Source organism: Cydia strobilella, chromosome 13 (assembly GCF_947568885.1).
Source record: "Cydia strobilella chromosome 13, ilCydStro3.1, whole genome shotgun sequence".
NCBI lineage: Eukaryota > Metazoa > Arthropoda > Insecta > Lepidoptera > Tortricidae > Cydia > Cydia strobilella.
In genome coordinates this window covers 12263830-12290546 of record NC_086053.1, presented here as the reverse complement: position 1 = coordinate 12290546, position 26717 = coordinate 12263830, and the positions used below count along the sequence as shown (strand labels likewise).

Sequence of the window (26717 nt, the reverse complement as noted above, 5' to 3'; positions counted from 1 at the left end):
TTTGCTGAATGCGTTCGATTCTGACAATATATGTATTGTAGCAAGGGTTCCAATATAGGAATATGATTAATACGTAAATCACGTAAAGATCTAATTACAGATAAAATTACCACGATGACTAGCTAGTAAAAAAAACCATGAAAACAGCTAGCTCAAACTAACCTAAGCAATTCCCATGATGGTTGCTAAACTCCAGTGAAAGATGAGGCCGGTTGAGACTATTAATTATACATTAATTTGTAACAAAGCATTACTTGTCTGTACCACAACTAAACTAGATATAATCTAAAGAACTAAAATACACTCAACAGCAATGAGAACGGGTAACTGTCTAAATAATCCAAACAAAACGACCCATTTGAGTATATTTGCCGAAACCCTGTAAAGTTTGTTTACTTAAATTATCATTACGCAAACACAGAAACACAAGTTTCCGTTTGCAATGCAATGCATAAAACGATGAATACGATATAAATTCAGTTCAAGGATTGCAAAGGATTTTCCGGCTAATAAATTGCAAGAAATATATATATATAATTATGATATATTTGATTTGAGCTTATAAATATGATAGAAATATGGTATGGTATGCTGTAAATGTGCACTTATTTTCAACTATATAAGACGAAGTTGTGTGGAAAATTAATCTTATTTTATTTTAGTTGTAATTTGTAAATATTAAATTTGTATTGACGCACAGTGGCAAGGCCCACCAGTCCCCTGATAGCACAGATGTATAAGAATCGATTGTTATCGCGAAGTATCGTGACGAATTTAATGACTAGCGAAGTACACTTTTAATGTTTCCCCTTGAAAAAATGTCACGAAGACTAGGATCATCAAAAGCTTTGTAGTTTTGCTAAACACTCATTTCCTATAGGAACATATATCATGTGTTTGAGCGTATAGCGTAATAGGCGATTAACTTATATGCATTTTAACATTATTCTTAGATGGTTGATATTATAATAGCCCAACAACAACCTGAAAGTTTCCGACGTCCATGTATCCTTTCCTTTCCCAAGGTTTTATAAATTCTCTATAATAAAACTTAAAATGAGGCAGATGCAGGTCTGCAACTGACCGGGTTTAATACCGCCGACTGTTGCATTCACATACAAGTTTAATAATTTTCCCATTAAAAAGCTAAGCTATTAACTCTAGAGTTTATGTAGCTGCACCTAGTTTGACTAGACATGGACACGGACCACAGGAATTGCGGCGTAAAGTACGGCGGAGACTGACGCACAGTAAATATTTTCTTTAATTTAGATTATATTCAATACAGGTGGTTTAAGCACTAATAGACACATAGCGCATCTACTTAATATATATGTTATAAGACTTTATTTTGGTATGATATAGTTTTAGAAGAAAACGTTTTACACATCACCCAGTAGTAGTGAGTCGGTATTTTGTTCATGTCATCTCGGATATGGGTATATTCTTTGGTATCAATGCATTAAGTATGATGTCCTGAACGCAAAAGTATATTTTTCGCGCTTGTCAAGTTGTTATATCATATATTTGTGTTCAGGACATCAAACTGAATTCATTGATACCATATTCACCCATATACGAGATGACATGAACGGAAAGTAACCTAAAAGTAAAACCTGATTTGACAACCTACTATAGAACTAAATGTTTATGAACCTTTTGTTCGACCGTGACGTTACGTATTTCCTCTTTCAAAAAGGAGGAACTCCATGCGAAAAAAACCCGTATTTAGTTCGGTTACTTTCAAAAAACCAAAGAAAACTACATGGAAACGGGCCCAGATGTTCTACAAAATGCACGAAAATGCCAAATAACTAGTAATACTAATAACTAATAAGTCTGCAGAGTACTAGATCTTCATGCTGAAAGGTGCGCAGTGTGTGCGGGTCCTAAGTTAACGAAGTATCGAGAGCTAGACATAGGCAGTCGTTACTCCAATACGAGAGACCTGAATGTGAATAGCGACGTCAATTAAATTCATTCACGCAAGCTCTAAAGGAGAATAATTCCTAAAAAGTATTTTAAGAGCTTTCTAGAAACGCTATAAAGGTTTTTAATAGCAATTTCCTAGACATCTGTGGAAAGTTACGATTATTAGCAATGATGGAAATCTCGTTGGACATTGATTGCCTGTTAGTCGATAAATGACGTTAAAAGGGTAATTTATTTATTTATTTAAGCTTTATTGCACAAAACATAAAAATAATGTACAAACGTTGTATGTAATTATAAGTAGGTATCAAATGCCAGTCTATTAAGAAGATCATGATTTGTATATTTGTATAGAGATCCTTTTAGATTTTGCCACGTTCCTATTTACGGGTTGTCAAGCAAAAAGTATTATGAGCGTAATTTATCGTATGTAAATAATGTAAAGTCCTAAGTACAAGTACAAATGTCAAAAAAAAATTGTTTCATGTACAAATGCAGTAACTATTAACTCGTAGTTTATTTTTTACTAAAATTGTATAAATTCCAGTAACAATTTTTTTACAAAGTATATTCGTTAACTTTGCACATATCTTGCCACAACAGATTGAATATGTCAAAATGTGAATTCCAAAAATTACAAGTGGTCTCTTCAACTGTCAGTTGAGTAATTTGGCTAAGTACAATATGCCACCTTTTCTTATTGATTTATTTACACCCATGGCCACGTTACAACCTTTCATTCGGACAAATCGAATAGGCCCCCAGTGATTTAAGGCAACACCCACACCTACACAACTACAACGCGCGTATTATCTCATTATAATATCGATAATGAGACGATAATGATAATCTCATTATTCATGTCAAGACCGCTATCTAAAATCGACACACACGCGAATTGTGGCACGTAAAAACTAGCTCGTAGCGCTCATCTGTTGATTGATGATCAATTTTGATCATGTTCAATTAGTTATCTACCATATAATATGACGGGTAGAAGTTATTGCCAATTAGAGTCACCGATCAAATGGTTTGAAATGAAATAAAAAAAATACACAGGAAATAATACTTGCACAGCAAATTAATTAAAAAGCTTAGGAGGATCAGCATTAAAATCATCCGAGCCCATGAGCTGTATGTTGTATTGTATGACACACACTACAAGATAAAAAAAAGTATCTAATCTATTACATCTTAGCTATTTTTTATTTTATTTTGGAATATGATTAACCACCTTGAATAAAATAGCATATTTTGCGTTAGCCTAGCAAAAAAGTACGCGAAGAAAATAATGCGGCCGGAAAAAAGAAATTTGGAAAAAAACGCGATTGGAAGGCTATCAAAAGTAGGTATCTAGTATTCTATAATAGCGTAACAAAAAAAGATAAATTATGTTTCTATACGTGGAATGCTGGAATGATTAGACTGTGGCAGGTACTTTTGAACAAGTAAGTAAGTAAGTAAATATTCTTTATTGCACCAAAATTATACATTTTACATACATGTAAAACTACAAAGAAATATTTAAAGAAAAAATAGAACCAGGTAACAACAGGCGGTCTTATCGCTAAAAAGCGATCTCTTCCAGACAACCTTTGGGTAGCAGGAAATGTAGAACTCATACAAAAGTCAACAGGTAGTGCAAAGAGCTAAATATGGAGACTATTAAACACAAACACACATACTACAATTACTACTTATACATATAAGTATTAAAACGAAACCTAACACACAAATAAATATACAATATAATATATATATATATATAATATATATTTATACAAGTATATATACAATATATAAAATGGCAACTTAAGGCAGAGATAGAAAGTATAGTTTTAGCTGATTTTTGAATATGGGGAGAGATTTAGCTAATCTTAATTCTACTGGTAAAGCATTCCACAGCCGAACAGCCCGGAAGGTAAAAGAGCTATTATAAAATTTAGAAGTAGATGAGGGAGGAGCAAGAATATGAGTCTGAGAACATCTGATAGAAGAGAGATACTTGAAACGCTCTTTGAGATAAGGTGGTGTAGCGGGGTTAAAGAGAATGCCATAGAGAAGGGCGAGAACATGAGAGTCACGGCGAAGACGAATAGGAAGCCACTTGAGCTGAGAACGGAACTGTGACACATGGTCAAATTTGCGCAGACCAAATATAAACCTTATACCGAGATTCTGGAGGCGCTCGAGCTTATTCAGCTGGTCCTCCGTAAGGTCCAGATAGCAAATGTCGGCATAATCTAATATGGGCAATAAGAGGGATTGAGCTAGCGCAATCTTAGTGGCGTAAGGCAAGAAATTACGGAGTCTGCGGAGTGATGCAGTTGCAGCAAACATTTTCCTGCTAACCTCATTCACCTGAGGTACCCAAGAGAGACTCTGGTCCATCATGACACCGAGATTCTTTACCCGGAGAGAGTAGGGAATCTGAATACCGTCAAACACAATGGCAGGTAGAGAACCTAAATCAATCCGGGCAGTGAGCTTTGAGCTACCTATGACTATAACCTGAGTTTTAGTAGGGTTAACCTTGAGACCGTAACGTTTACTCCAATTTAAAATACTCTCCAAGTCAGTGTTCATGGCGCAGATAGTCTGTGATAGATCGGTAACAGAGCCCTGAGAGTAGATTTGAAGGTCGTCAGCGTAAAGGTGGTAGGAGGACAAAATATTGGAAGTGATAGAGATTATGAAGATAGAAAAAAGAAGAGGAGACAACACGCCGCCCTGTGGGACACCAGCAAGCGTGTTGCACCACGAAGATCGATAGGAATCCGCCTTTATACGCTGCCGACGCCCTACTAAGTAACTGTGAAACAAGAACTGTATTGTATAGATATGTCTCTATTAAGAAGAGTATTCCAGGTTGGCAGATACTTTTGACGTGTAGTATCATCCGCCTTTATTGATGCTGACTGTATGTTTAGGAGCAATCTAAGAATAGAAATCTCTTTGCAAATTGACCGGTTTAAATTACCTACCCTTTTAGTTTGTAAATAATGGGCCAAAATAGCTTATCTCCAGTACAAAACTAATAGCGTAAAATTACACAATGTTTTTCTGCTAATTAGCAAAGATCCGACTGATACCAGCATCGTTAACTTCAAGGATTACGATTGCACGTGTATGCTTTGCAACTTGCAACTAAGTACGTGTAAGTATTACGACATTTACACATTTCAAATGTGTAGAACAGTAGGTAAGTAAGTATATAAACTTAACATTAACACGGTGGAATGTGGTAGATGTTTTAGGTTCATGCAGGGGGAAAAAGTGACCATTTTGACATTGACAATCACCAGTTCACTGCTGCTGGACACCGGCATTCTCTTTTTTTGGCTCTATTGCCACTTCGTACCTTCGTACGAAGTCTCGTTAGAATACGATATCCATATCCATGGAGACATCGTGAAAAAGACCAGAAGGCCTACGGCGAACCACGTTCGACGTGTTGCCTCCTCGTCACACTTACGTACGAATTTACAAGTGCGACAGAGAGGCAACACGCCGAACGTGGTTCGCGGTAGACCCTCTGATTCAACCCAACCCAGGACGACACTAAACCTTATTTGGTTATCATGCAGGATACCAAGAAGACAGACTTTCTTTTTTTTCAAGAAAAAAACTTTTGTAGGAGCGACTAGAGGGTAATTTTTTTCTGACGGAAGTAACGCTCAGTATAGTGACACATCACGCACAATAGGACACACGTCAAAGTGCCAACATAGCGATAAACGTCATCGTCGAAGAAGTTTTACCTCAATCGCGCGTAAAGATTACACGCACACACTTTTTTTTCTATTATAGACGGAGGTCTAATTGTCTGTGGCACCATGGCACCTATAATGCCGGCTACACACGTAACTATATATCGTAGCGATTTCAGACTGTGCAGATAATCCGAAGGTTCCTATTAGTGGCTCCAGTTCCACACGCCTCCGATATTGTCGTCGATCGTCAGTTCTCCGCAGAAGCTAACGCAAGAAACATGTCATCCATGTCGTCAAAGTTAATATGGTCGTTCTTATTTTTTTTCTCTTTCCTTCTCCTGACAATAACAAACACAAGACAAAAAGAATTAGCGAAATTGGTCCAGTTCACGCGTGATGCCGTGACCAAGGGAAATAGGGATTCATGTTTATATTTTTCATTAATTTACTTGAAATGAACGTGCGCACACAAGCAAGCTACGTGAAGTACTGCCGAAATGAGCGATCGTCATCCACACGCAACGATAAAACTGTGCAAACGCAATCGACAACGATTTGTCATTCTTCACACTGCACAGATTAATCGCTACGATTTAAAGTTATGTGTGTAGCCGGCAGAAGTGGCCAGCCTACAGACGTAGATGGTAATTTATGGGAAGCCTCGGTTCGCACATGACCCGGTTACAGATGACAAAGATAAAGTTTGTGGTTTTTTCGTATCACTGAGTAAACCAGAAAAATTATATAACAATAGACAATTTCGATGTTAATTTATGTTGAATAACCATCTGACTATTAACACCTTCTTTAGGGTTCCGTACATAACGGGTAAAAACGGAACCCTATCACTAAGACTCCTCTGTCGACGGACAGACGGACGGACGGACGTGTCTGCCTGTCCGTCTGTTTGTCTGTCACCAGGCTGTATCTCATGAACCGTGATAGCTACAGTTGAAACTTTCAACTGATGATGAGATGATGTATTTCTGTTGCCGCTATAACAAGAAATACTAAAAAATCGGCCAAGTGCGAGTCAAACTCGCGCACCGAGGGTTCCGTACATTACATAATTTTAACAATGTATTTTTATGTGAAACGTGAGCGAAAGGTAAATTGCGGTTTACGATTTATGACGTATTAAAAAAAACTACTTATATACGAGATCTCGTTCAAACGAATTTTCGGTGGAAGTTTGCATGGTAATGTACATGTACATTACATATTTTTTTCAGTTTTATCATTCTCTTATTTTAGAAGATACAGGGGGGGGGGGACACACATTTTACCACTTTGGAAGTGTCTCTCGCGCAAACTATTTAGTTTATAGAGTAAAAAATATATTAGAAACCTCAATCATTTTTGAAGACCTATCGATAGATACCCCACACGTATGGGTTTGATGAAAAAAAATTTTTGAGGTTCAGTTCCAAGTATGGGGAACCCCCAAAATTTATTGTTTTATTTTTATTTTTGTGTGAATCTGCTTACCAAGTTTCAACAGTATAGTTCTTATAGTTTCAGAGAAAAGTGGCTGTGACATACGGCCGGACAGACAGACAGACATGACGAATCTATAAGGGTTCCGTTTTTTGCCATTTGGCCACGGAACCCTAAAAAGTACGGAACCCTCGGTGGGCGAGTGCGACTCGCACTTGTGCGGTTTTTTTTCGTCTATGTTTGATTTTGCAAAATACGACTTTAATAGGGTATAGGGGATCAGCATATTTTAGTGTAGAAATTATATTTAGAAATTTAGAAAACGTTTTGAAGTCATTAGCAAAAAGAAAACATTGTCACGAAAGATTTTTAGGATCGCGTTGATTCACTTAATTCTACACTATAACAAATCTACAAGACATAGGTTTAGTTATGTTAAATTTTTAAATAGGTATACATGTTACCAGACCGAAACCAATGGGCTTAAATGTCAACACAAATAGCCAGAACTTCCAGTCCGCGATAAGGACCAAAATCACAAAGAACTTACGGCCAAGTGCCGGACCTTCGCCTCCTGACCGCGCGCGGTTGCTCGGGGTTCGCGTGCAGCAGCCCCTGCGGGATCAAACTCTTCGAGGGCTTCCGTCTGAGCCTGTAATCCTGCTTCTCTATCGCGCTCTTGCACAGCCTCAGCGTCGAGAGCTCGCTCTCCGACCCGCACCACAGAGAATCCATTGCCAGCATTGTTAAAGTTTAGCACATCACTTTTGCAATTTTTCAGACCGTTTCGTTTCACAAGTGCAGGGATGCTTGACCCGAAACGTGAATTGAGCACGGCCGCAAAACACGTCGGAACGTACGTGAGAGCGCGAGTCCGAGGGACGACTGACTGTGCTACTCGTGGGCTGTATTCACAACGCTTTAGAACACTGGCAGTTAATATATCTGACATCTGATTACGCGTAGCCGTTGTTTATCTGTGGGTCATGTTACGGTGGTTACAGGCTTTATGTAAAAATGTTTTGTTGTCTAGGCTCAGCGATTCAAAGCTGCCAAACTTGGAATCGCAGCCTGTCACTTAATGCAACAGGAGTGAGGAGACCCAGTATAAGTGAAATCTCCAATTCTGAGTAAGTGGTTTCGAGTTCACTTAGTGCTGGTTCGTCTGCCTTTAAATATTAGTAGGAATACACGATGGCCGTTATCATCGTCTTTTAGGACAGTGATTAAGTTACTATCGTGAAATTCGTGAATCATGATTCGGGTCAGGCCAATTCGTGATGCTTGACATTGGACGTATTGGACACTACAGATTTTTTTTTTATGGGGTCATTTGAGTGACAAAGGGAGAAAGCAGATGAACTGTGAAACTGTTATTATGTTAAGGCCACGCAGAAAAAACAAATCTTCATTACAACACTGCGTGCTGCCAAAGTGGAAAAGCTTAAATTGCAAATGTGTGTTAATGAAAAGTTTTGGCCTGTACCAAAATAACGATCAACCTTGTATAAACAATATTAAGTGTAAAGATCTGTAGGTAGGGGGAAGTTCCGTAAGCACGGACGGCATATAGTTCCGGACACACGTACTATCTCGGCAACTAACAACGCCAGCATTGCCAGCAATCCAATGATAAGTAAAAGTGGCGCGGGGGGATGTACCAATGTCGAGAAACTGAGTGCACATTGCTTGTGACCTCGCATAAGTGTCGCGTGAGTGTTTCGGCGTATTTTTTCTGTTCAGCTGGGTGTGTTTGTTTTTAATAAACTCACTAATCACTCAAATTTCGTAGCCTGTAAAAGTTTTTTACATAATTGAAATAGTTGGGGTACACAATAAATAATTGTAATGATTTCATATCCCTGGACACAGTAGTAGTCCCTTAACCGGACAGTGAATATGTTTTTTGTATAAAACTAAATAAAAAGGTGTAGCTGAAACGCTCTTCAGTCAAAATTAAATACGAATTGTACGCGATTTTTTTCAAACTGATTTTGTAATCGACTTTAGATGCCTGGTTTCCTTGAAAGCGTTTGATGTATTAATATTATGTTGTAATATGCTATAATAAAAGCAAAAATGTATTTAACTGTCAAATTAAATTCCATCCTTTTTCTACTTGATGTATTTGATCGCGTTTTACTTACACCCATAATGCCATGTGCATGCAGGCACGGAGCTCGCCACGCGCGGAATACGATCGCAACACTGTCAATAATCGATGAATGATGTTAGTTTTTATAAAATGTTCTGGTGCAGGTGTTTTTGGCAGAGGGGAAACGACATGATGACGTCTCCATTACTAATTCCTTCAAGGTCAGTTAGAACAAAAATTGTTAAATTTTCACTCTAAGTTAATAGGTATGTTTACAAAAAAGAACATCATCACTAATTTGTCCATTCGCTTGGAGCCAGCGCAGGATGTCAGCCAGCAGTCATACCATCTCTCACACGGTCTATCCTGTCTATCCACCTTTTCCTTGTTTTTTCTGCCTTTCCTCTTACATCCCGCCACGTTAATTCGTAAATCCCTTTCTCATCACAAGAATTTCATTTCATCCCTTTGTATCGTCACATGCCCAATTTATAAATACATACAAATATAACACGAACGTAAGTGTACCAGTAAGCGGATAGGCTTGTTTACAGGGTAACCGCGAACCCCGAAGTACGCAAATTGCGGGCATCTTTTTCTGTCACTTGTTACGCCTTAATTGGAGCAAAAGAGACAGATGCCCGCAACTTGCGAACTTCGGTGTTCGCGGTAGGCCCTCTGAATCCTCTGATGTTATGACATGCGCGCCGGCGCATGAGCATCGCGTGACGCGAGGGCATCGCTTGGTATCAACACGCGCTTATCGCGCACGCGATTGTCTTGCTCCGGAGTATTACCTACTGTTGCATTCACGATTACTGTTGAGAACGAAAAGCGTAATAAGGTGTTTTTGGGTCTTTCTGCGTTGTGTGATGGAAGTCATATGGGATCCTATTTAGCAGCCACAGTCTGTGTTAGCAGCCGAATCTATTTTAATCTCTTATATTAGGAGAAAGTTCAAGAGAGAGGAGACCTCTCATTTTAACCGACTACACAAAAGCAAGTTTGTTATCTCAAAGGACCATGGGGCAACTTTGTATGGAGCCTGACCCAAAAACCAACAGAGATGAGAGTTAGTTCATTAGATAGGTATTTCTATGCACTTCATTTCGTTCTATGGACACCCAGCGGAATTCCATTGCAGAACTGAGATATTGGTATTTTGGTCAAAATGTCGTCACCCTTATTACCTAGGCAATAGAGTCCAAGTAAGTAAATTATTTGCTGCAGGGTAGATGTTCGCTGCAGGGACCGGCCCGCTATCCCTTATCGGGGTTTTATAAGGGTATTGCATAAGGCTTAACTCACCATACCCTTTGCCAGATGAAACCCTTTGTTTTGGTTTTAAAAACCCTTATATAAAGCTACCACATTTGAGTAATCGGTAGCCCAAATACCCTTACAAAACCCTTATCATCCGCTCACCAACACCTTGCATATTGCTTATAAGGGTTAGCCTTATAAAGGGCTTCCCTTTTAGCATATAAGCGTGCTAATTTAAGTCGTCTACCTTCTTCATAAAGCACACATTACTTCGAATCCGAGCGATCGTCGGCGGCGACGGCGGCGTTCTTTGACTAGGCACGTATTTTCTTTCCTTTTCATACACTACCGTAGATATATACTAATCCTGTCTAATTCACGCAAAGGGAAACCTTTATAAAAAGCGCTTAAAGATAAGGGTAACCCTTATTAAGAGCTAGCCTTATTTTTGGTTAGCTTTTCGGTAAGGGTTAGTCAAAGGTAAGGGTATGAATGGGCTTGCAGTTCAAAAGGGAAAGTCTTTCAATGTGTTAGCCGTGTTTAAGTGTCGCCCATTGAAAGGGTTTTATCGCGGAAAGGGTTGTCCGGTCCCTGGTTCGCTGCGAATGGTTTGCCGCGCTCGCCCGACACCGGCGGTGGACTCTATTGCCCACATTTTATACCAATATCTTAGTTCTGCAATGGAATTCCGTTTGATGGCCATAGAACGAAATGGGCATCAAACGGAATTCAATTGCATAGATAGGTATCTATCTAATGACCTAATTCTCAACTATGTTGGCTTTTCGGCCATTTTGACGCATAGTCCATTGTTACGTATTTCTGAAGCGATCAAGATTTTTAATTTAAAAACCATACTTTCAAATTGGTCCCGTTTTATCAAATCCCGGTGAAATTTCCTCAAATCCTGAAGGTAAATAAATTTGGCTTATTGTTTATATCTTCTCATTCTCATGCAGTTCAGATGAATTGTTGATGATGACGTCCTATATAACTACCTACACAATTACACGACCAACGCAACTTTTCAACAACTTTTACTAATAAACAGTAATTAATTCATTTCAATTAAAATGAATCACGCAGAGCCGCGCAAACCCGTGTAAAAAAATCTAAAAATTTCCTTAATTAAAAAAATTACGAGCAATTTCTTAATTACGAGTTAATGGAAAGTAAATTAAGCTCAAACGAGTGAATCATAGCGTAACGAGGTACTGCATGTGCATCAATTCTGCAGCTACAAGTGCATAATGAAGTCGAGTTCTGTTCTTATGACTTATTAGATGAGAGTCGAGTATCAGAAGTGAGTAGGTATTATATTCTTTGATCAGAAGCGTCGGGTGTTGGGTTTCAATATTTATGTCCGTAATGTGGCAGCTCTGACACCACACACAACACACACAGCCGTAACAGCCATTGGAATACGTGAGTATTCAATTGTTTACCGTATATTCTCGTGCAGCAAATTCCAAATTAAAATTGGTTTTACAATGGTTGTTACGACTATGATGTGTGGTTAGCAAGAGCGTGTAACTTGAAACCGCCAGGAGCACGATGCCATAATAAAAAGAGCGTAATTATATGCAGGGCAGATTTTTGTCCTACAATAAATGTGATTTCATGTGAACTAATAAGTTCAAGTTCTAACTGCTCGTTTACTAATCTTACAGCTGCCCCATGTTTATATTCTGAAGACATGTGTTGCTGCGTTGTGACGCATTTAATCTTACAGGCGCGTAGGCGTCCATGGAACCCGATTAGCGATTACTGTTCCTACCAGTTTAGTTAATAATTATTCTTTATAAATTGGATCAATATATAGGTTTCATTTTCAAAATGAGTAATTCAGTTTTAACAGTAATATTAAGTAATTGAGGTATTTGAGTGCCCCAACTAGTTCATGGGAAAAAATCAACACAAATTGACTATACGGCATAAACATGGATAAGTGATATTATGTTTTACGATCTGAATGTCAAAAAGAGGTAAAATGCCCAAACTGTGTAGTTAAATCATTAGCTAGGCATACCTACCAGGATAGGTATGTTACTTCCTTCTACGATTTCACTCCGATATCGGAAATGCAAAACCTATCTTCTTACATCGCAGTATGTTCAGAAAATCTTTAAAACGCTACAGACAAATCTTTAAATTGTGATTCATTATCGTGTGCAAGAACAATGAGTACATTATCATACGAGATATTTATTAATAAATTGTTATTCTTGTTTTTTCTTAATCTTTTCTCTCACGTTTACATCTAATAAAAAGTATATCAGTATGTTAATATATTTTTTATAAACAAGTAATATTTTCAGGCTAAACAAATTAACATCAGTTAATCATTTTGAGAAAAACAAAAATAAAAATGCATTTTTAAACATCTTACGATCAGCGAGAACCGAGCGTAAAAAAACTATACGATTGAGAAATAGGCTAATGCAGTTGTAGGAACTGTAGTGAAAGAAACTGGGCCAAGAGCCGTTGACACGGAATGTGAAAGAAACCTCTGTTCTACAAGTTGAATATCGTCCAGTTTCTGTGAACCTAGGCCCGGCATTAGCGTGAAAGTCTAGGCTGAATGGACTCGCCTTGTAACACTAAAGATAGTGTACAAGTTATAGTCAATGACAGCACTGAAAAGTATCAGAAATTATATTACAAATTAGAACTTGAGTTTGTTCAAGATGACAGACGCGCTATTGAGCTCCGGTGGAAAGAGCATGTAAAATGTGGAAAAATATGTATTTATAAGAACACACGTCCATTTTGGAAGACTGTCAAGGAATGGCGAAGTGCATTCAAATGGCCGAGTAGCTAGATTAGTCCCCCGAACGCGTTAGTTCCGCGTAGCTCCCCATTCGCATGGGCTAACAGGCGTTACTTTCTCTAATATATTTTTTACCCAGTCGTTTCTTTTCCAAAAACATTTCCTTCACAACGCTATTTGTGGGCAGTTTGCCCTTCGGGCATCTGAAGCTACCTAACGAACCTAAGCTACCTATTAAGTTAGTGTGCCTACCGTAAAAACATTACACTTTGGGGAAAAAAGCGACGGATTTACACGTGAAATAAAACGTAGTAATACTTAGGCGCCATTCATTTATTACGTAAGACGATTTTTGCCTGTTTTTGACCCCCTCCCCCCCCCCCCCCCCCCATGTAAGAAAAAATAAGAGAAGGCTGAACCCCCTCCCTCCTATATTGGCTACAGGAAAAAATAAATACACGTTTGGTTTGTTTTAGTGTTTATTTTTCAAAAAAATCATTTTTGGAACGTTTATTTGTACCTTTAAAGGTACTGGAGTCCGTTTAAGCTAACTCTGCACCGTGTTTGATAGCATAGTGTGGGTCAGTGTTATTTTAATCGTCATAATTTTATAGACATTTTTAAGAAGTAATTTAAGTAAGAACTATGAAACCCACTGCCTCCCCCTTGTAAGAAAAAAATAAGATATGTTCGACCCCCCTTCCCCCTAAATCGACTTACGTAATAAATGAATGGAGTCTTAGTACTTACTATGAAAATAAACGATTGGTTAAAATATAAAATGGGGGGAAATGCGACTGGGAATTGCGCTATGCGGAATAATAGCATTTAGGGTGTAAATCGAGCTACTCAAATGGCCCCCAAGATAATTTATTAAAATGATAAGAAACATTGTATTTTTGGACCACCTTGATAAGTACGTTTTGACATTCGTTATTTGCTAAACATAAACTTTAAACTCTAACGGAGATATTTTATGCAACAGTTGTATAAAATAATCTCTTCTCTACGTACCGTCAAACATAAAGCGATAGCGATGGAAATAAGCATTCTGTCATAATCATAACCCCTGTCAATTTAATAATGAAAGTGCTCTAATTAATTGTATTAGCACGCAGGCCATTCTCCGAAACCTATATTTAATTAGACCCCATTGGCCTGAATTAAAATTCTGTGAGTGACCGTTTGAATTGGATGTAATGACTTGTGCCACCAATGAATTCATTTATAATTTCTCCATACAATTTCGCAGCTCACTGTACAATTATGCTTTGTTATTGGACATATTGGTTGATTCTAATACTAGGTAAGTACTAAGTATATAATGAAATACTTTGGAATAGGGTATTTGACTACTAGTCAAATCAGTTTCTTTTTTCGAACTGTCAAAACGATTTTGCTACTATGGAATTTATATGAAACACTAGCATGTGACGTCACAATCAAATTACCTACCCATGAAAACCTATTTTATTGAACAAATTCTTAAAAACGACATTATGTGATTAATCTGTTTTTGTGTAAGCGTTTAGTGTCGTTTTTAAGAATTTATTAATTCAATAAATGGGTTTTCATGGGTGGACAAAGTAACCTTGTAAGGGCTTACGGTACTCTATAGTTTTATACAAGTTTTAAAATAAATCTTCTTCTTCCTCACGTTATCCCGGCATTTTGCCACGGCTCATGGGAGCCTGGGGTCCGCTTGACAACTAATCCTAAGAATTGACGTAGGCACTAGTTTTAAAATAGATATTGTGTCTAAAAATAACTGCTGTTTACGTTTCTCTATTAATCTTCTGGTGCTTTATTTCATGCATGGTGTAAAATAATTTATTTTAAATACAGTCAAATACCCTATAGTGAGGGTATGAAGGCCATCAGCGAAATTTAGTGGCATGATATCTGAAATATATCTGATTATCAAAAACTTTTGACATATTTATCGAGTACAGACGATGTTATAATTAGGAAGAATTATATAACATTTTAATGCTTGTGTGTAAATTTGTTAGACGCGATATCGCAAGGGTGGGAGATGAGAGATTAATTATTTTTTTACGGAAAAATAGAAAGGGTCGAATGGATAGCGAATGTTTTAAAGGTGCAATGAAACATATGATATTATTTTACTGGGAAATCATCTCTTATGCAGCTGATATAGGCAGGTTGAAGTTTGTATGTTTATATTCACAATACAGATTACTAGTTAAAAATAAATTAAATTGCAAATGTAGCAATAGTCGGTATAACTATAAATGCACATGTATTTTTCAACAAAAATACAATGTGAATGTCACTCACAACAACATTTCAGTATGGAAAGTAGGGCTAAAAGATCAATGGCAGTTTACAAAACAAAATATTTTAGAAATTATATATGAGACGAAAACTGGGGTCAATGCTTCTAGATTGTCTGCAGTCATCACGTCAGTCATCGTAAAATGTCAAAATTTAAGATGTTTGAAAAGGAAAAGGTTAGGCCAAGCACGCACTATGATTTTAATTTTTGCGACACTATTTTAGAATCGCGCTGTAATAGGTAGAATGAGCGTCCATGTTTAGGATAAGTTTGCGGAATACGAAACTTCATGAACGTGACCGCCAAAACGATACAGGGAGCCTAGCCAAGATGCCAATCGTTTGCGCCGTAGCGAACGAAACGGTAATGTCCTTCTATATCAATATCACTCTTCCGTATAAGTGCGACAGAGGATTAGCGTTTCGTTCGCTACGGCCATAGACAAGACAACGTTGGCATCTTGGCTAGACCCGTGTATCGTTTTGGCGGTCACGTTCATAAAGTATCGTATTGCGCACACTTATGCTAAACATGCATGGACACTCATTTTGGGCATACCGTAACACTAGCATCGTCGAATTGGGTTATAAAAACAGAGCATACCTACCTTATTTTTGTTTAATGTTTACGGTAAAAAATGCATTTCCGCTAGCATTGTTTATTGACTATCTAATTTCAAATTTACAAAACTTTCTTGTAACATAGCAAAATATTTTAACGTTATTTTAATGATTAGACACCCACTACTGTTAGGCAAATATTAACAATACACCACGCAATACCGTATCATTCGCCTGAAGTATACCCGTGTCCCGTCCCGTAGGTATGTATAATTGTATAAATACGGCAGCTTTCGTGCAAACTTAAATTTTAAAGTAGTTAACTCTCCTCTGTACCTACTAAGTCATTCATTTATTATTTCAATGCACACTGTTAAAAAAAATCCCGGTCACGTTTTTATCCAACACATATCTATGTTTGAAAAAATATAAGATACCAAGTAACACAGTTCACAGTTCGTAGTGTTCTCACACTACGACCTGGTAGGCTGGTAGATACATTTACGTTTTCTGAGAAGACTGCATGCCCCATATTTCCTTACTAAACCCTGGAGTTGATTCGCCAGACTACATACTTAGTACGTAAGAATTTTTGTATGTCGATGACCAGATTGTAAGCTCGCCTAGCGCCCTTATGTTATTTGTGTATGTTGCATACATTATTCACGCAAATATGAATTGAATAGTTTAGGTATACATACATATACTATTTAAATTATGATGATTTCGTATAAGACACATTTATAACTATTATCAACCTTTACATATAGCTTCGTCGCACATCAGCTGGGCATGGGCCTCCTTTGATTGTACATACAAGAGGGTTTGAGCTGTAGTTCCCCCGCTAGCTTATTTCGGAAAGAAAATATTAGAGATATCATACTCACCTTGAATTTATTTGCACACTCCCGATGTTTTATGAAATTAAAGCAACTCGTAAATATCTAATGACTACTCGAATATAAGTCATGAGGTTTGGTTTGAAGCCACGTCCTGGTCCTGCGGTATGAAAACCGCACGCATGTACCGCTCAACTACTGTATTACATCATACACAAATGGGGTCAGGCGATCTAGGTTAGGACTGTTAGAAGAGCGAGGAGCTACATCAACAATGTTGTGAAGTGGCTTGGAAGCTAACCGGGATGCTAGGCTACAATCAATTACGCGAACGAGCGCTTTTGTAGGCGTAATGCGATATTGTGTTAATAAAGTGGGCGAGACGGACAGTTCAATGATCCCGTAAATCCTTAAAAAAGTAGAATAAGAAGCGGCATGACGTCAAACATGTCGGAGAGTAGGATACGTGTTTTACCTACTTTACTACGAGAGATTCATTTAGGAAGCGGCGGGAATAAGTGTGTCCTATTTTATTTTATCTGTGTCCTATTATCTCTGTTAGAACGACTACCACTACAAAAAAGCAATAATAGGTATTGCGACCTTCTACTCCACTTCGCAGACCATAATCCAACTTTAAGGTGGTTCGACTAGGTTACCCAAAGCTTAAACCCCGCTAGATGGCGTCACTTTCGCAAATTTTCAGGTTTTATTTTTTTGTGGAATAGTGTTGGTATCTGTATACTTAAAAGTATGTTTAGCGCACTCTTTACATAAATATTGAACTATTATAATAAACATTGAATACTTCATTAGTGCAAAAAACACTTTTAAAGTCGACAGAGTGTTTCTGTCATGCTATTTCCTACTATTACTCACACATGCAAACAGTGTTTCCGTGATGCTTGTAGTAGACAATTTCATGCAGTGTAAGTATGCTGCAATGGCGTTGCGGTATGTTCGTGGAAATACGTGCAAGAGGATTCGGGTTCGAGACTGGTACGACAGGGGTACTTTTTTATGTTATCTTATGTTTCTTATACCTTTTATTCTTCGAATTCTTGTCCGATTCCGATATAACCGAAATATATTTCAGTGATATCGGAAACGGCTCTAACGATTTCGATGAAATTTGCTGTAAGGGGTTCGATCTAGCTAGGTCTTATCTCTGGGAAAACGAGCATTTTTGAGTTTTTACTTATGTTTTCTTTTTCTCCCAGATATTCAGTATTATTAATAAATTAGTTTATAACGTTTTATACAAATATGTGACGTTTTGAACTAAAAGGTACCACATTGTCGGTTGTCGATTAGGTTGATTTCATTTTGAAGCTTTATGGACATATGACAACAATAAGTAGGTACCCGTTTGGTTGAAAACGCCACATATATTGAAAACCTGACTTTCACAAATCTCACCTTTTTGGGTTCTTCCAACTCAGAAAGGATGGAGAATACTGACGATTCTTAGTAGCACTAGCCCAAGGAAGTCCAGGTTTGTAAGTGTCAGGTATCAGTTTTTTTTAATGCGCTAAATATAGTTCTACAAGTAAAGCAATCCCTTACTGCCCAGCCTCTATAGTATTTTTCAAACTGGAAGGGTACGATGATAGATTTCATCTCCATACAATTTATAACCTAATAATGCCAAATGTTGCAAAATTATATTGAATTGAGATCTATCATCGTACCCTTGCAGTTTGAAATAGTTATTTACGATACAAGTGCGGAAAAGAGAAAATTCGAAACGAGTGGCGACAGATTAAAACACGACCGCAGAGAGTGTTTTAAATCGACACGAGTTGCGAATTACCTATTCGCACGTGTATCGTACAACGTTTTACAGTACATATGGCCCTTTAAACTTTCGACATATGCATGAAAAGTGCTCTTTACGCACTAGGGCGAGAAAGTTGCACCATATGTACTGTAAAATACTTTTTAATACATATGGTGCTACATATACGTTACCGCCCTAGTGCGGTAATTAGTACAATACGTGCATATGTCGAAAATGTAAAGGGCCATAATTATGTACTGTAAAACGTTGTACAATACACGTGCGAAAAGGTAATTCGCAACTCGTGTCGATTAAAACACTTCCTTCGGTCGTGTTTCAATTTATCGCCACTCGTTGCCAATTTCTTCTTTTCGCACTTGTATCGTAATGTACTAATAATAAAGTAGTAATTGTAAAATAAAATTAAAACTTTTTTTAAATTTTTTTTTGGATTCAAGTAGGTACAGTGAGTAACAACATATTACGGGATATTTATCATGTTTATTTATATTATTTATTTCTCGATATTTTGGCCGGTCTTGCAAGACCAGACGTTGTGGAGATCCCTGGGGAGGCCTATGTCCAGCAGTGGATGTCTTGTTGGTGTAGATGGATTCACACAACAAATGAAATAACATTTTTTCATATTTGTTATCCGTAGTTGTCCCTGTACCTGAAAGAAAAATAATATCATGATAGCACAAAATCTCTAATGTTATAGGAAGAAAGATGATGCAACAATATGGATTCTAATAAAGTTATCATTTACTTACCTAGTAATAATTGTGTTTTTCATTCATAGACAAAATTCCATAATTGTCATCCCCAGGAAATGTTTTATTTTACTTTATTGCAGTGAGGATGTCCTGATGTTTTCTGGCTAATGAAGGAAAACATTTTATTTCCAAGAATGCCTCTTCATTTTGCACAATACCTAAAAAAAACCTAGAGTTAGTGACACATTGACTATTCGGCAACCAAAACAGTAATAATTACATTATATAGGTATTGTTCACTGCTTATATCTACCATTACGGAGAAGAACCAATTACCATTATAGAAGTGAGAATTATTTTCTAAAAAGATCGGCACGAGAAAATTACAATGTACAATGAAGGAATGAAACTGTACCTACCTTACGAAACTTCACCATCATGAATTCCGCTTCAATTGAGTCTGAATTTTTCTGGATTTTCGCGGACCAGAACACCGATGATTTTTGTAACTTGATTTAGACGTTGCTATCATTTTCAATTTATACAAACAAATTGACACAATAAACATGACCCTATGTGTCAGTGTCAACACTGTCAAATAAAAATGCACTAAACATGACGGCACTGCAAATCCTGCCAGGTCGGCCAGGCAACGTCGCCAACGTCATAGAGTGGCAACGCCGCACGCAACGTATTTGTACACGACATTTGTGACACACACATACGTAAAATTGATGAAAAAATTACGTTGATTTATGTATGATTTCTGTATGAAACAAAGTTTTTCTATTAATTTAGCGCAAACGAATATTCGAAAGTATATAAATGAGCAAATATTTGTGTAGTAATAGTGTGTAGTGCCTTAATTAAAGCAGATTGAATTTTGTATGAAAATCGAACCACCTTAAACACCCTGCCTTGTATCTACTGTTTACATATTCACAAAAAAATAAACACTAAATTCCAAGTGATTCTGTCGATGATCCTAGCAAAATTGGACCTAATTCTAAATTACAGCTAAAAAAATACATCTCAATTTTGCGCATTAGTAAAGCATCTTTAATCAACTATTAAGCTACAATAAGAAAGAAAATTTATATCCCAAATAGCTATTCAATTGGCGTGTTTTACATACGCCTACACACTGATTAATAACTGCAACATTTGATGAAGTATTGCTAATGATAATGGACAGGCGTTTGCATCATGCTAACTCATGATTTAGCCGCAATTTTGTACGTAAATACATACTTAGTCAATGAGTAAAGTATTTTATCGATTTGGTATTTAGATTTTGTACACATTATTAAGTACATATGTACCTTTATATTGAAATTATTTAAGCCCCAAAGCTACAGGCACAACAGTCATTTAATTTTTGGGTGATATTTTATCACAATTCAGTTAAAATAAAAAATAAAAATTAAGAATAAATATTAATGTTGGTAAGTTCATTTTTAGTTGTCTTTCACCTTTTAGTGTTTGTTCCTCTCTCATTTCTTCAAAGGTTAGCTAGAAGAGATCTCTATTAGGGATAAGTTCGTTTTTGTACATGTACTTACATCTTTTACTCTGTTATGTCTATTTTGTGTAAACTTGTTTATGTGCAATAAAGTGACATACATACATACATAAACAGCATTAGATTAGGCATAGAAGAAAGAAAAGACTGTCGTTCCATAGAGCACACATACACAGGACAAGAAGATGAAAAAAGTAAGATAATAAAAAGAAAAAGATAAAAACAACAATACAAAAACAACAGATAAAATTATGTACTCATTAACAGAAAATTACACATTTGGGTTCAGCAATGTATGCAGTAGGGAAAAAGCCTTGTCTCAGCATTTTGCAACAAGACAGATTGCAACACTGTTATTCCGCCAAGGCCTTAGCGAGTGTCTTTATTTTTGATCTAAAATAAAAATCATTAAACAAAGAAAGAAAAATAATAATAAAGTAATAAATAGTTATGCAAACATTATGCTCAGACATCAATAAGCACACCAGGCAGATAAATTTATGTTAATCACACTGACATCAGTGATTTCAATATTATAAATGCTTATCAAGTATTTGAATCCGAATACTTAAAACTGTCAGGTAATTCCGAAAATGGACTCTAAATTGCTGAATTTAAGTGTGAATTTCAGATTTACCCGACATTATAAAATATTCGGAATTACCCGAATACACGTATTAATAAAGATTATGATTAAATTTTGGAATATAATAGGTAATTTAAGTACTTACCTATTTAAATAAATATAACTATTGATATTGACAAAACACTAACGTTCGTCACGTTATTATAATAATGCTAATGTTTGTTATAATAAAACAGCTGCTTGAACCCAGGCAAACTACACCTCAGCTAAACATAACTAAGAATGAAAAAAAATATGATGAGTAAAATTCTGTGCCATTCTTTTTAGTAGTATACCTGGTATGTTAGTTAATATGTATTGACCTACCTTTCCTCTTCTTCATCGGCATCTTTGCTTGTGGCTGGGCGTTTTTGTTTGATTTTATTATCCGCCTTTAATACACTCTTGATTGACGTATTGTCCTCAATTTTTACACTTTTTTCAGCCATTATTGTTAAACATCATTCGACTTTAGATAATAATCACAAAAACATTAACCGGTATTATTTATAATATTAAATTGGGGATTTTTCGCCCTTATTTTAGGTTATAATTCATGAAAATAAAGTAGACGTCCCTCGTTCACCCCTGTCGTCACTGACGTTTTTGACAGTTATGCAGTGCTGCCATGACACATTTTCAGGAATCCGATAAGGGCAATGAGTATAGGTTTCTTTAGACGGTGCAACAAACGACATGCGATTTTAGATGCGAAAAGGATGAGTATAGTTTTTTTGTTCCTATTTACTGACAAGATTTGCTTGACCAACTATATATCTGAAACTTCTTTCACGTGACCGATTTATCGCATAGTGCATTGTAATGGCAAAATCTAGCAAAAATAATAAATACCGAAAATACAAAATGTTTCCTATATGCCGATGATATATCTATAGTATTCTCTTGTTCAAACAGTAACAATCTAACTCATAAGTTAAATAATATTTTTGATACCGTAATTCAATGGCTCAGCGATCATAATCTACAACTAAACCTAAAAAAGACAAATTTAATTCAATTTCGACCCCATCAACGAACCCCATTAAATTTTGATTTCACTTACCTAGATACCCAAATTCAACCAATAAAGCACTGCAATCTCCTCGGCATAGTCATTGACGAGAATATCAATTGGAAAATGCATATAGATAAAATTAGCTTGAAAATATCATGCTTTGCTTATGCCCTCAGAAATATTAAAAAAACCACAGGGTTAAAAACGGCTCTTAGTGCTTATCATGTACAAAATAAAGACTTGGCTTAAAGGACTCGCATCCAGGCCATAAATGTTAAAAAAAAAAAAAAGCTTATCATGCATTTACCCAGACATGGCTCCAATACGGGATCAATTTGTGGGGTAATAGCACAAATAGTGCAGATTTATTCATATTACAAAAAAGGTGTATTAGAATATTAAGTAATATAAAAAAACCAAGAAAGCTGCCGACCGTACTTTAAAAAATTTAATATTTTAACTCTACCATCCCTCTATATATTAGAAAAAAAACATGTAAATTTGTAAGAAAACACCCCGACCTATATTTAAAAGCTAAAGATCGTCATAATACTTGCACCTTAAATTTAAGACACCAAAATAAAATAGCCCTTCCCGCCAGTAACTTACAAATAAGTAATAAGAGCCCCTATAATATGTCAATAAGAATTTTCAATAGTCTCCCAAAGGAAATAGCGGGAGAGCAAAAATATGATAAATTTGTTAATTGCTTGAAAAATTATTTAACGAGTAATTGTTTTTATTCTATACAAGAATATTTTGATTGTAATAAATACCATAAATAGACTTAACATAGCTTAGGTAGGTATAACTTTTGTGTAATGTTATCTCTGTGTTTAATTTACACATGTATTAGTTTAGAGTAGATAGATAAAATTGCAATACCCTTACAGGGTGTCATGTTGTGATACATTATCGATTAAGAACATCTGTAATTTTACCAATGTGTAAGTAATAAATATATTATTATATTATTATTATTAATGTGTAAGCACTTATTACAAAGGGAGACGGTAAACGAGAAATAGCGTAGTCTGAAACGTATTTAATGATAAAATAAGTCGGAGTCCTGACGGGACAATTTTTCGCCAATCTGATTACATTGTGCGATTGAATCAGACCGTGCGGATCTCCTAGTAAATATTATATTTTTTGGTGCGGACTGCGGACGCAAAGAAAGGCCAATTAGGGCTAACGCGTATGAATTCGCCGCTAGGGGCGCTAGTGTAGATGGTGGTCTTTTCCATAGTTCGAAATGTCAAATGTCACTTGTCACTTAAATGACTGACAGCTGTTCTTTAGTCTTTTGGACCACCATCAACAGAGGCGCCAACTGGTGAGCAAAAAAACGATAGCCCTCATTTGACTTGCTGATTTCGATCGCCGATTGTGCCCAATATTACCGATAAAAACAATACCAATTTGTGACTCTAGGTTTGGAGGCATATTTTTAATTCAGAGCGCTCAAATATCACCATAAAACTAAAATTGGTAATTAAATTGGAGATAAACGCCTATTACTTTTCTGATCAAATCGGTCGATTTGATCATATCCCGTCCCTAGTGTGTATTATATTCTTTAGGGCCCTCCACACTCGTGCGCGAACTACGACGGCGCGAAGCCGCGACCGTGAGTGTGGAGTTCGCTAATCAGCGAAATCGACTCCACACTCGCGTTCGCGGCTTCGCGCCGCGTAGTCTGGAGCGATTTTTGATCTCGTCTGGACTCCGCTTAATGTTTTATAAACTGGCAACTCTAATGTCAAATGAAATAACTTCTTTAAAACCCGATATAACGGATCGGAGTAAAATATGAAATATGAGTAATTGAGTACCGTACCTATACATATACCTATTCGATAGGTTTAATTATCACGAGATTGAGATCTAGATCTCGCCTATTTCAACAATACTATGAAACAAACTAGATGCGTGAAGTAGCATGTAAGTAGAGATAATATTACTATTACTAATTCTGTGATAATATGAACAACGAGTGCCTGATACGATGCCTAGCTGCGGCTGCGCTGCTATCGGGATACCTTTAACAGGCACGTAGTGGTTAATATTCTCTGATCAGGCCCACGAGCCATCAGCCACGTAGCTCTTATGAATAGGTAAGTAAAAGTTTACCTAAATGTTTTCAGCCTGTCAGCGATATTTGTGAGCGGTGTTTTCCGAAGAGGCGTCGGCGAGCCGCCTGGCGAGTTGTCGCGCGACACCGACACCAGCGCGCGCGCCACCATCAGGTCTTGCTCATTCATCATTCTGTAAAAATGTAAGTACCTTTGTATTATTGGTACGATTTCGATTGTAAAAAATTAAAGTTATTGTTAATGAGACTAATGAGACACATATTAGTGAATTAATGTCGAAGCCAAGTCGTACACACTAGCAACTAAAACGGAGTTTATTTTCTCTTGTAAACTTAGCTTCAAAATTAACGTAAATGGGTTAGCGAAAGGTCTTGTACTTACCTAAGTTATACGTCAAATCAATAGCGAAAAAGTATGATCCTTTATTTCCTGTCTGGCACATTAAGTGAATAAATGTGCAATTTGGTAAAAATGTTGGACAGATGTGAATCGTTTGTTATATAAAAACCCGGCCAAGTGCGATTCGGACTCGCGTTCCAAGGGTTCCGTGCATTACACAATTTAAACAATGTATTTTTTATGTGAAACGTCTTTAAAAAACCCGTAGGGGTCGGATTTAAAAACGAAGTAATTAAGTCCGACTCACGCTTGAATGCACATTTCTAATAGGTTTTCCTGTGATGTATAGGTAAAAAACTATTTAGTGTATTTTTTTCAAAATTTTAGACCCAGTAGTTTCGGAGATAAAGGGGGGGGATGGACATGTTTTGCCTATTTTCTTGAATAACTTCTAAACTGTTTATCCTAAAATTATAAAAAAAATATATTTGAGATTCTCACAATGAGCTCTTTCATTTGATATGAAACACGATATAGTTAGAAAAAGTTCATTTTTTAATTTTGTCATTTACCCCCAAAAGTGGACCCGATGTTTAAAATTTTTAATTTTTTAATTTTTTTTTTAATTTTTTTTATTTGGGAAACATACAGCACATAATAATACAATAAGGTAAAAGATATAGTAAGAACATAGGCCAAAAGAGTTTCCACTTATAGTTAATACAAAATTCCTTTGCTCCGAAAAAAAAAGTACAATTATTAGGTATTTTTAATTTAAAGTTGAATTTAACAATAACATTGAATAATATTCCACGAGCACGATTAAAAATATAAGCATAATTTAGAATTTGGAAAATAACAAGCACAATTTTCAATTTAGAATTTGAAATCAAATTACACTGGAACAAATCAATGTGTGAATATTTCTTATTGTATATATTGCATGCTCTTGCTAAAAATTTGTTGTTTACATATTTTTTGCGAGTGAATGGAACTGATAGTAAAGCGGTGGACCGTGTACGATACGCAGGACATCTAAATGACACCTTGCTGAGAAGTTCTTCCAAATCAATTAAATTATTTAATGTTTTGTACAAGAAAATTACATCCCGCTTTTCTCTTCTCACTTGCAAGGACTCAAAATTCTCGGGCTTAAAAGATTTGAATTTATACTTCATACGATTAAGAAACTTTTTTTGAACACTTTCTAATGAATTAATGTGCACTAAATAGTTGGGACTCCAAACTGTAGATGCGTATTCCAAATATGACCTTACATATGCATTATATAAAAGAAGTAACGTTGTGGGGTTTTTAAAATCTTTACTTTGCCTAAAAATGAAACCAAGCATTTTGTAGGCTTTAGATGTTATCTTATCTATGTGTGAAACCAATTGAATTTCACTGTCTAAATATATTCCCAAATCTCTAACCTCCGTAACTCTAGTAAGCTGTTTACTAAATGTGTAAATTCATTTGTTTACGTTACATGTCCGTCTTTGGGTCACAAAGTGACATATGTATACCAAATTTCAACTTAATTGGTCCAGTAGTTTTGGAGAAAATAGGCTGTGACAGACGGACAGACAGACAGACAGACGCACGAGTGATCCTATAAATAAGGGTTCCGTTTTTGCCTTTTGAGGTACGGAACCCTAAAAACTATAAAAAGCACTGTGACAATAATGATGTAACGAAAATAAATACCTATTATGG

The 26717-nt window shown here is 36.4% G+C and overlaps 1 protein-coding gene across 5 annotated transcripts in view; it reads right to left on the bottom strand.

The window, feature by feature from the left end:
- The window catches only part of LOC134746805 (NAD kinase-like), a 54830-nt gene extending 29980 nt beyond the window's left edge, over positions 1-24850 (bottom strand). Inside the window, exon 1 of one of the 5 annotated variants that reach the window (XR_010128267.1) lies at positions 7633-7859. Coding sequence is in view for 4 of the 5 variants with exons in the window: in XM_063681358.1 (XP_063537428.1) it covers positions 7633-7826 (194 nt within the window). In the remaining variant the exon portion in view is untranslated. Of the gene's footprint in view, positions 1-7632; positions 7860-21878; positions 22107-24699 lie in introns of those variants that run through there. The other 4 variants (XM_063681359.1, XM_063681360.1, XM_063681358.1 and 1 more) reach the window with 4 other exon arrangements.
- Between the last annotated feature and the right edge of the window lie 1867 nt (positions 24851-26717).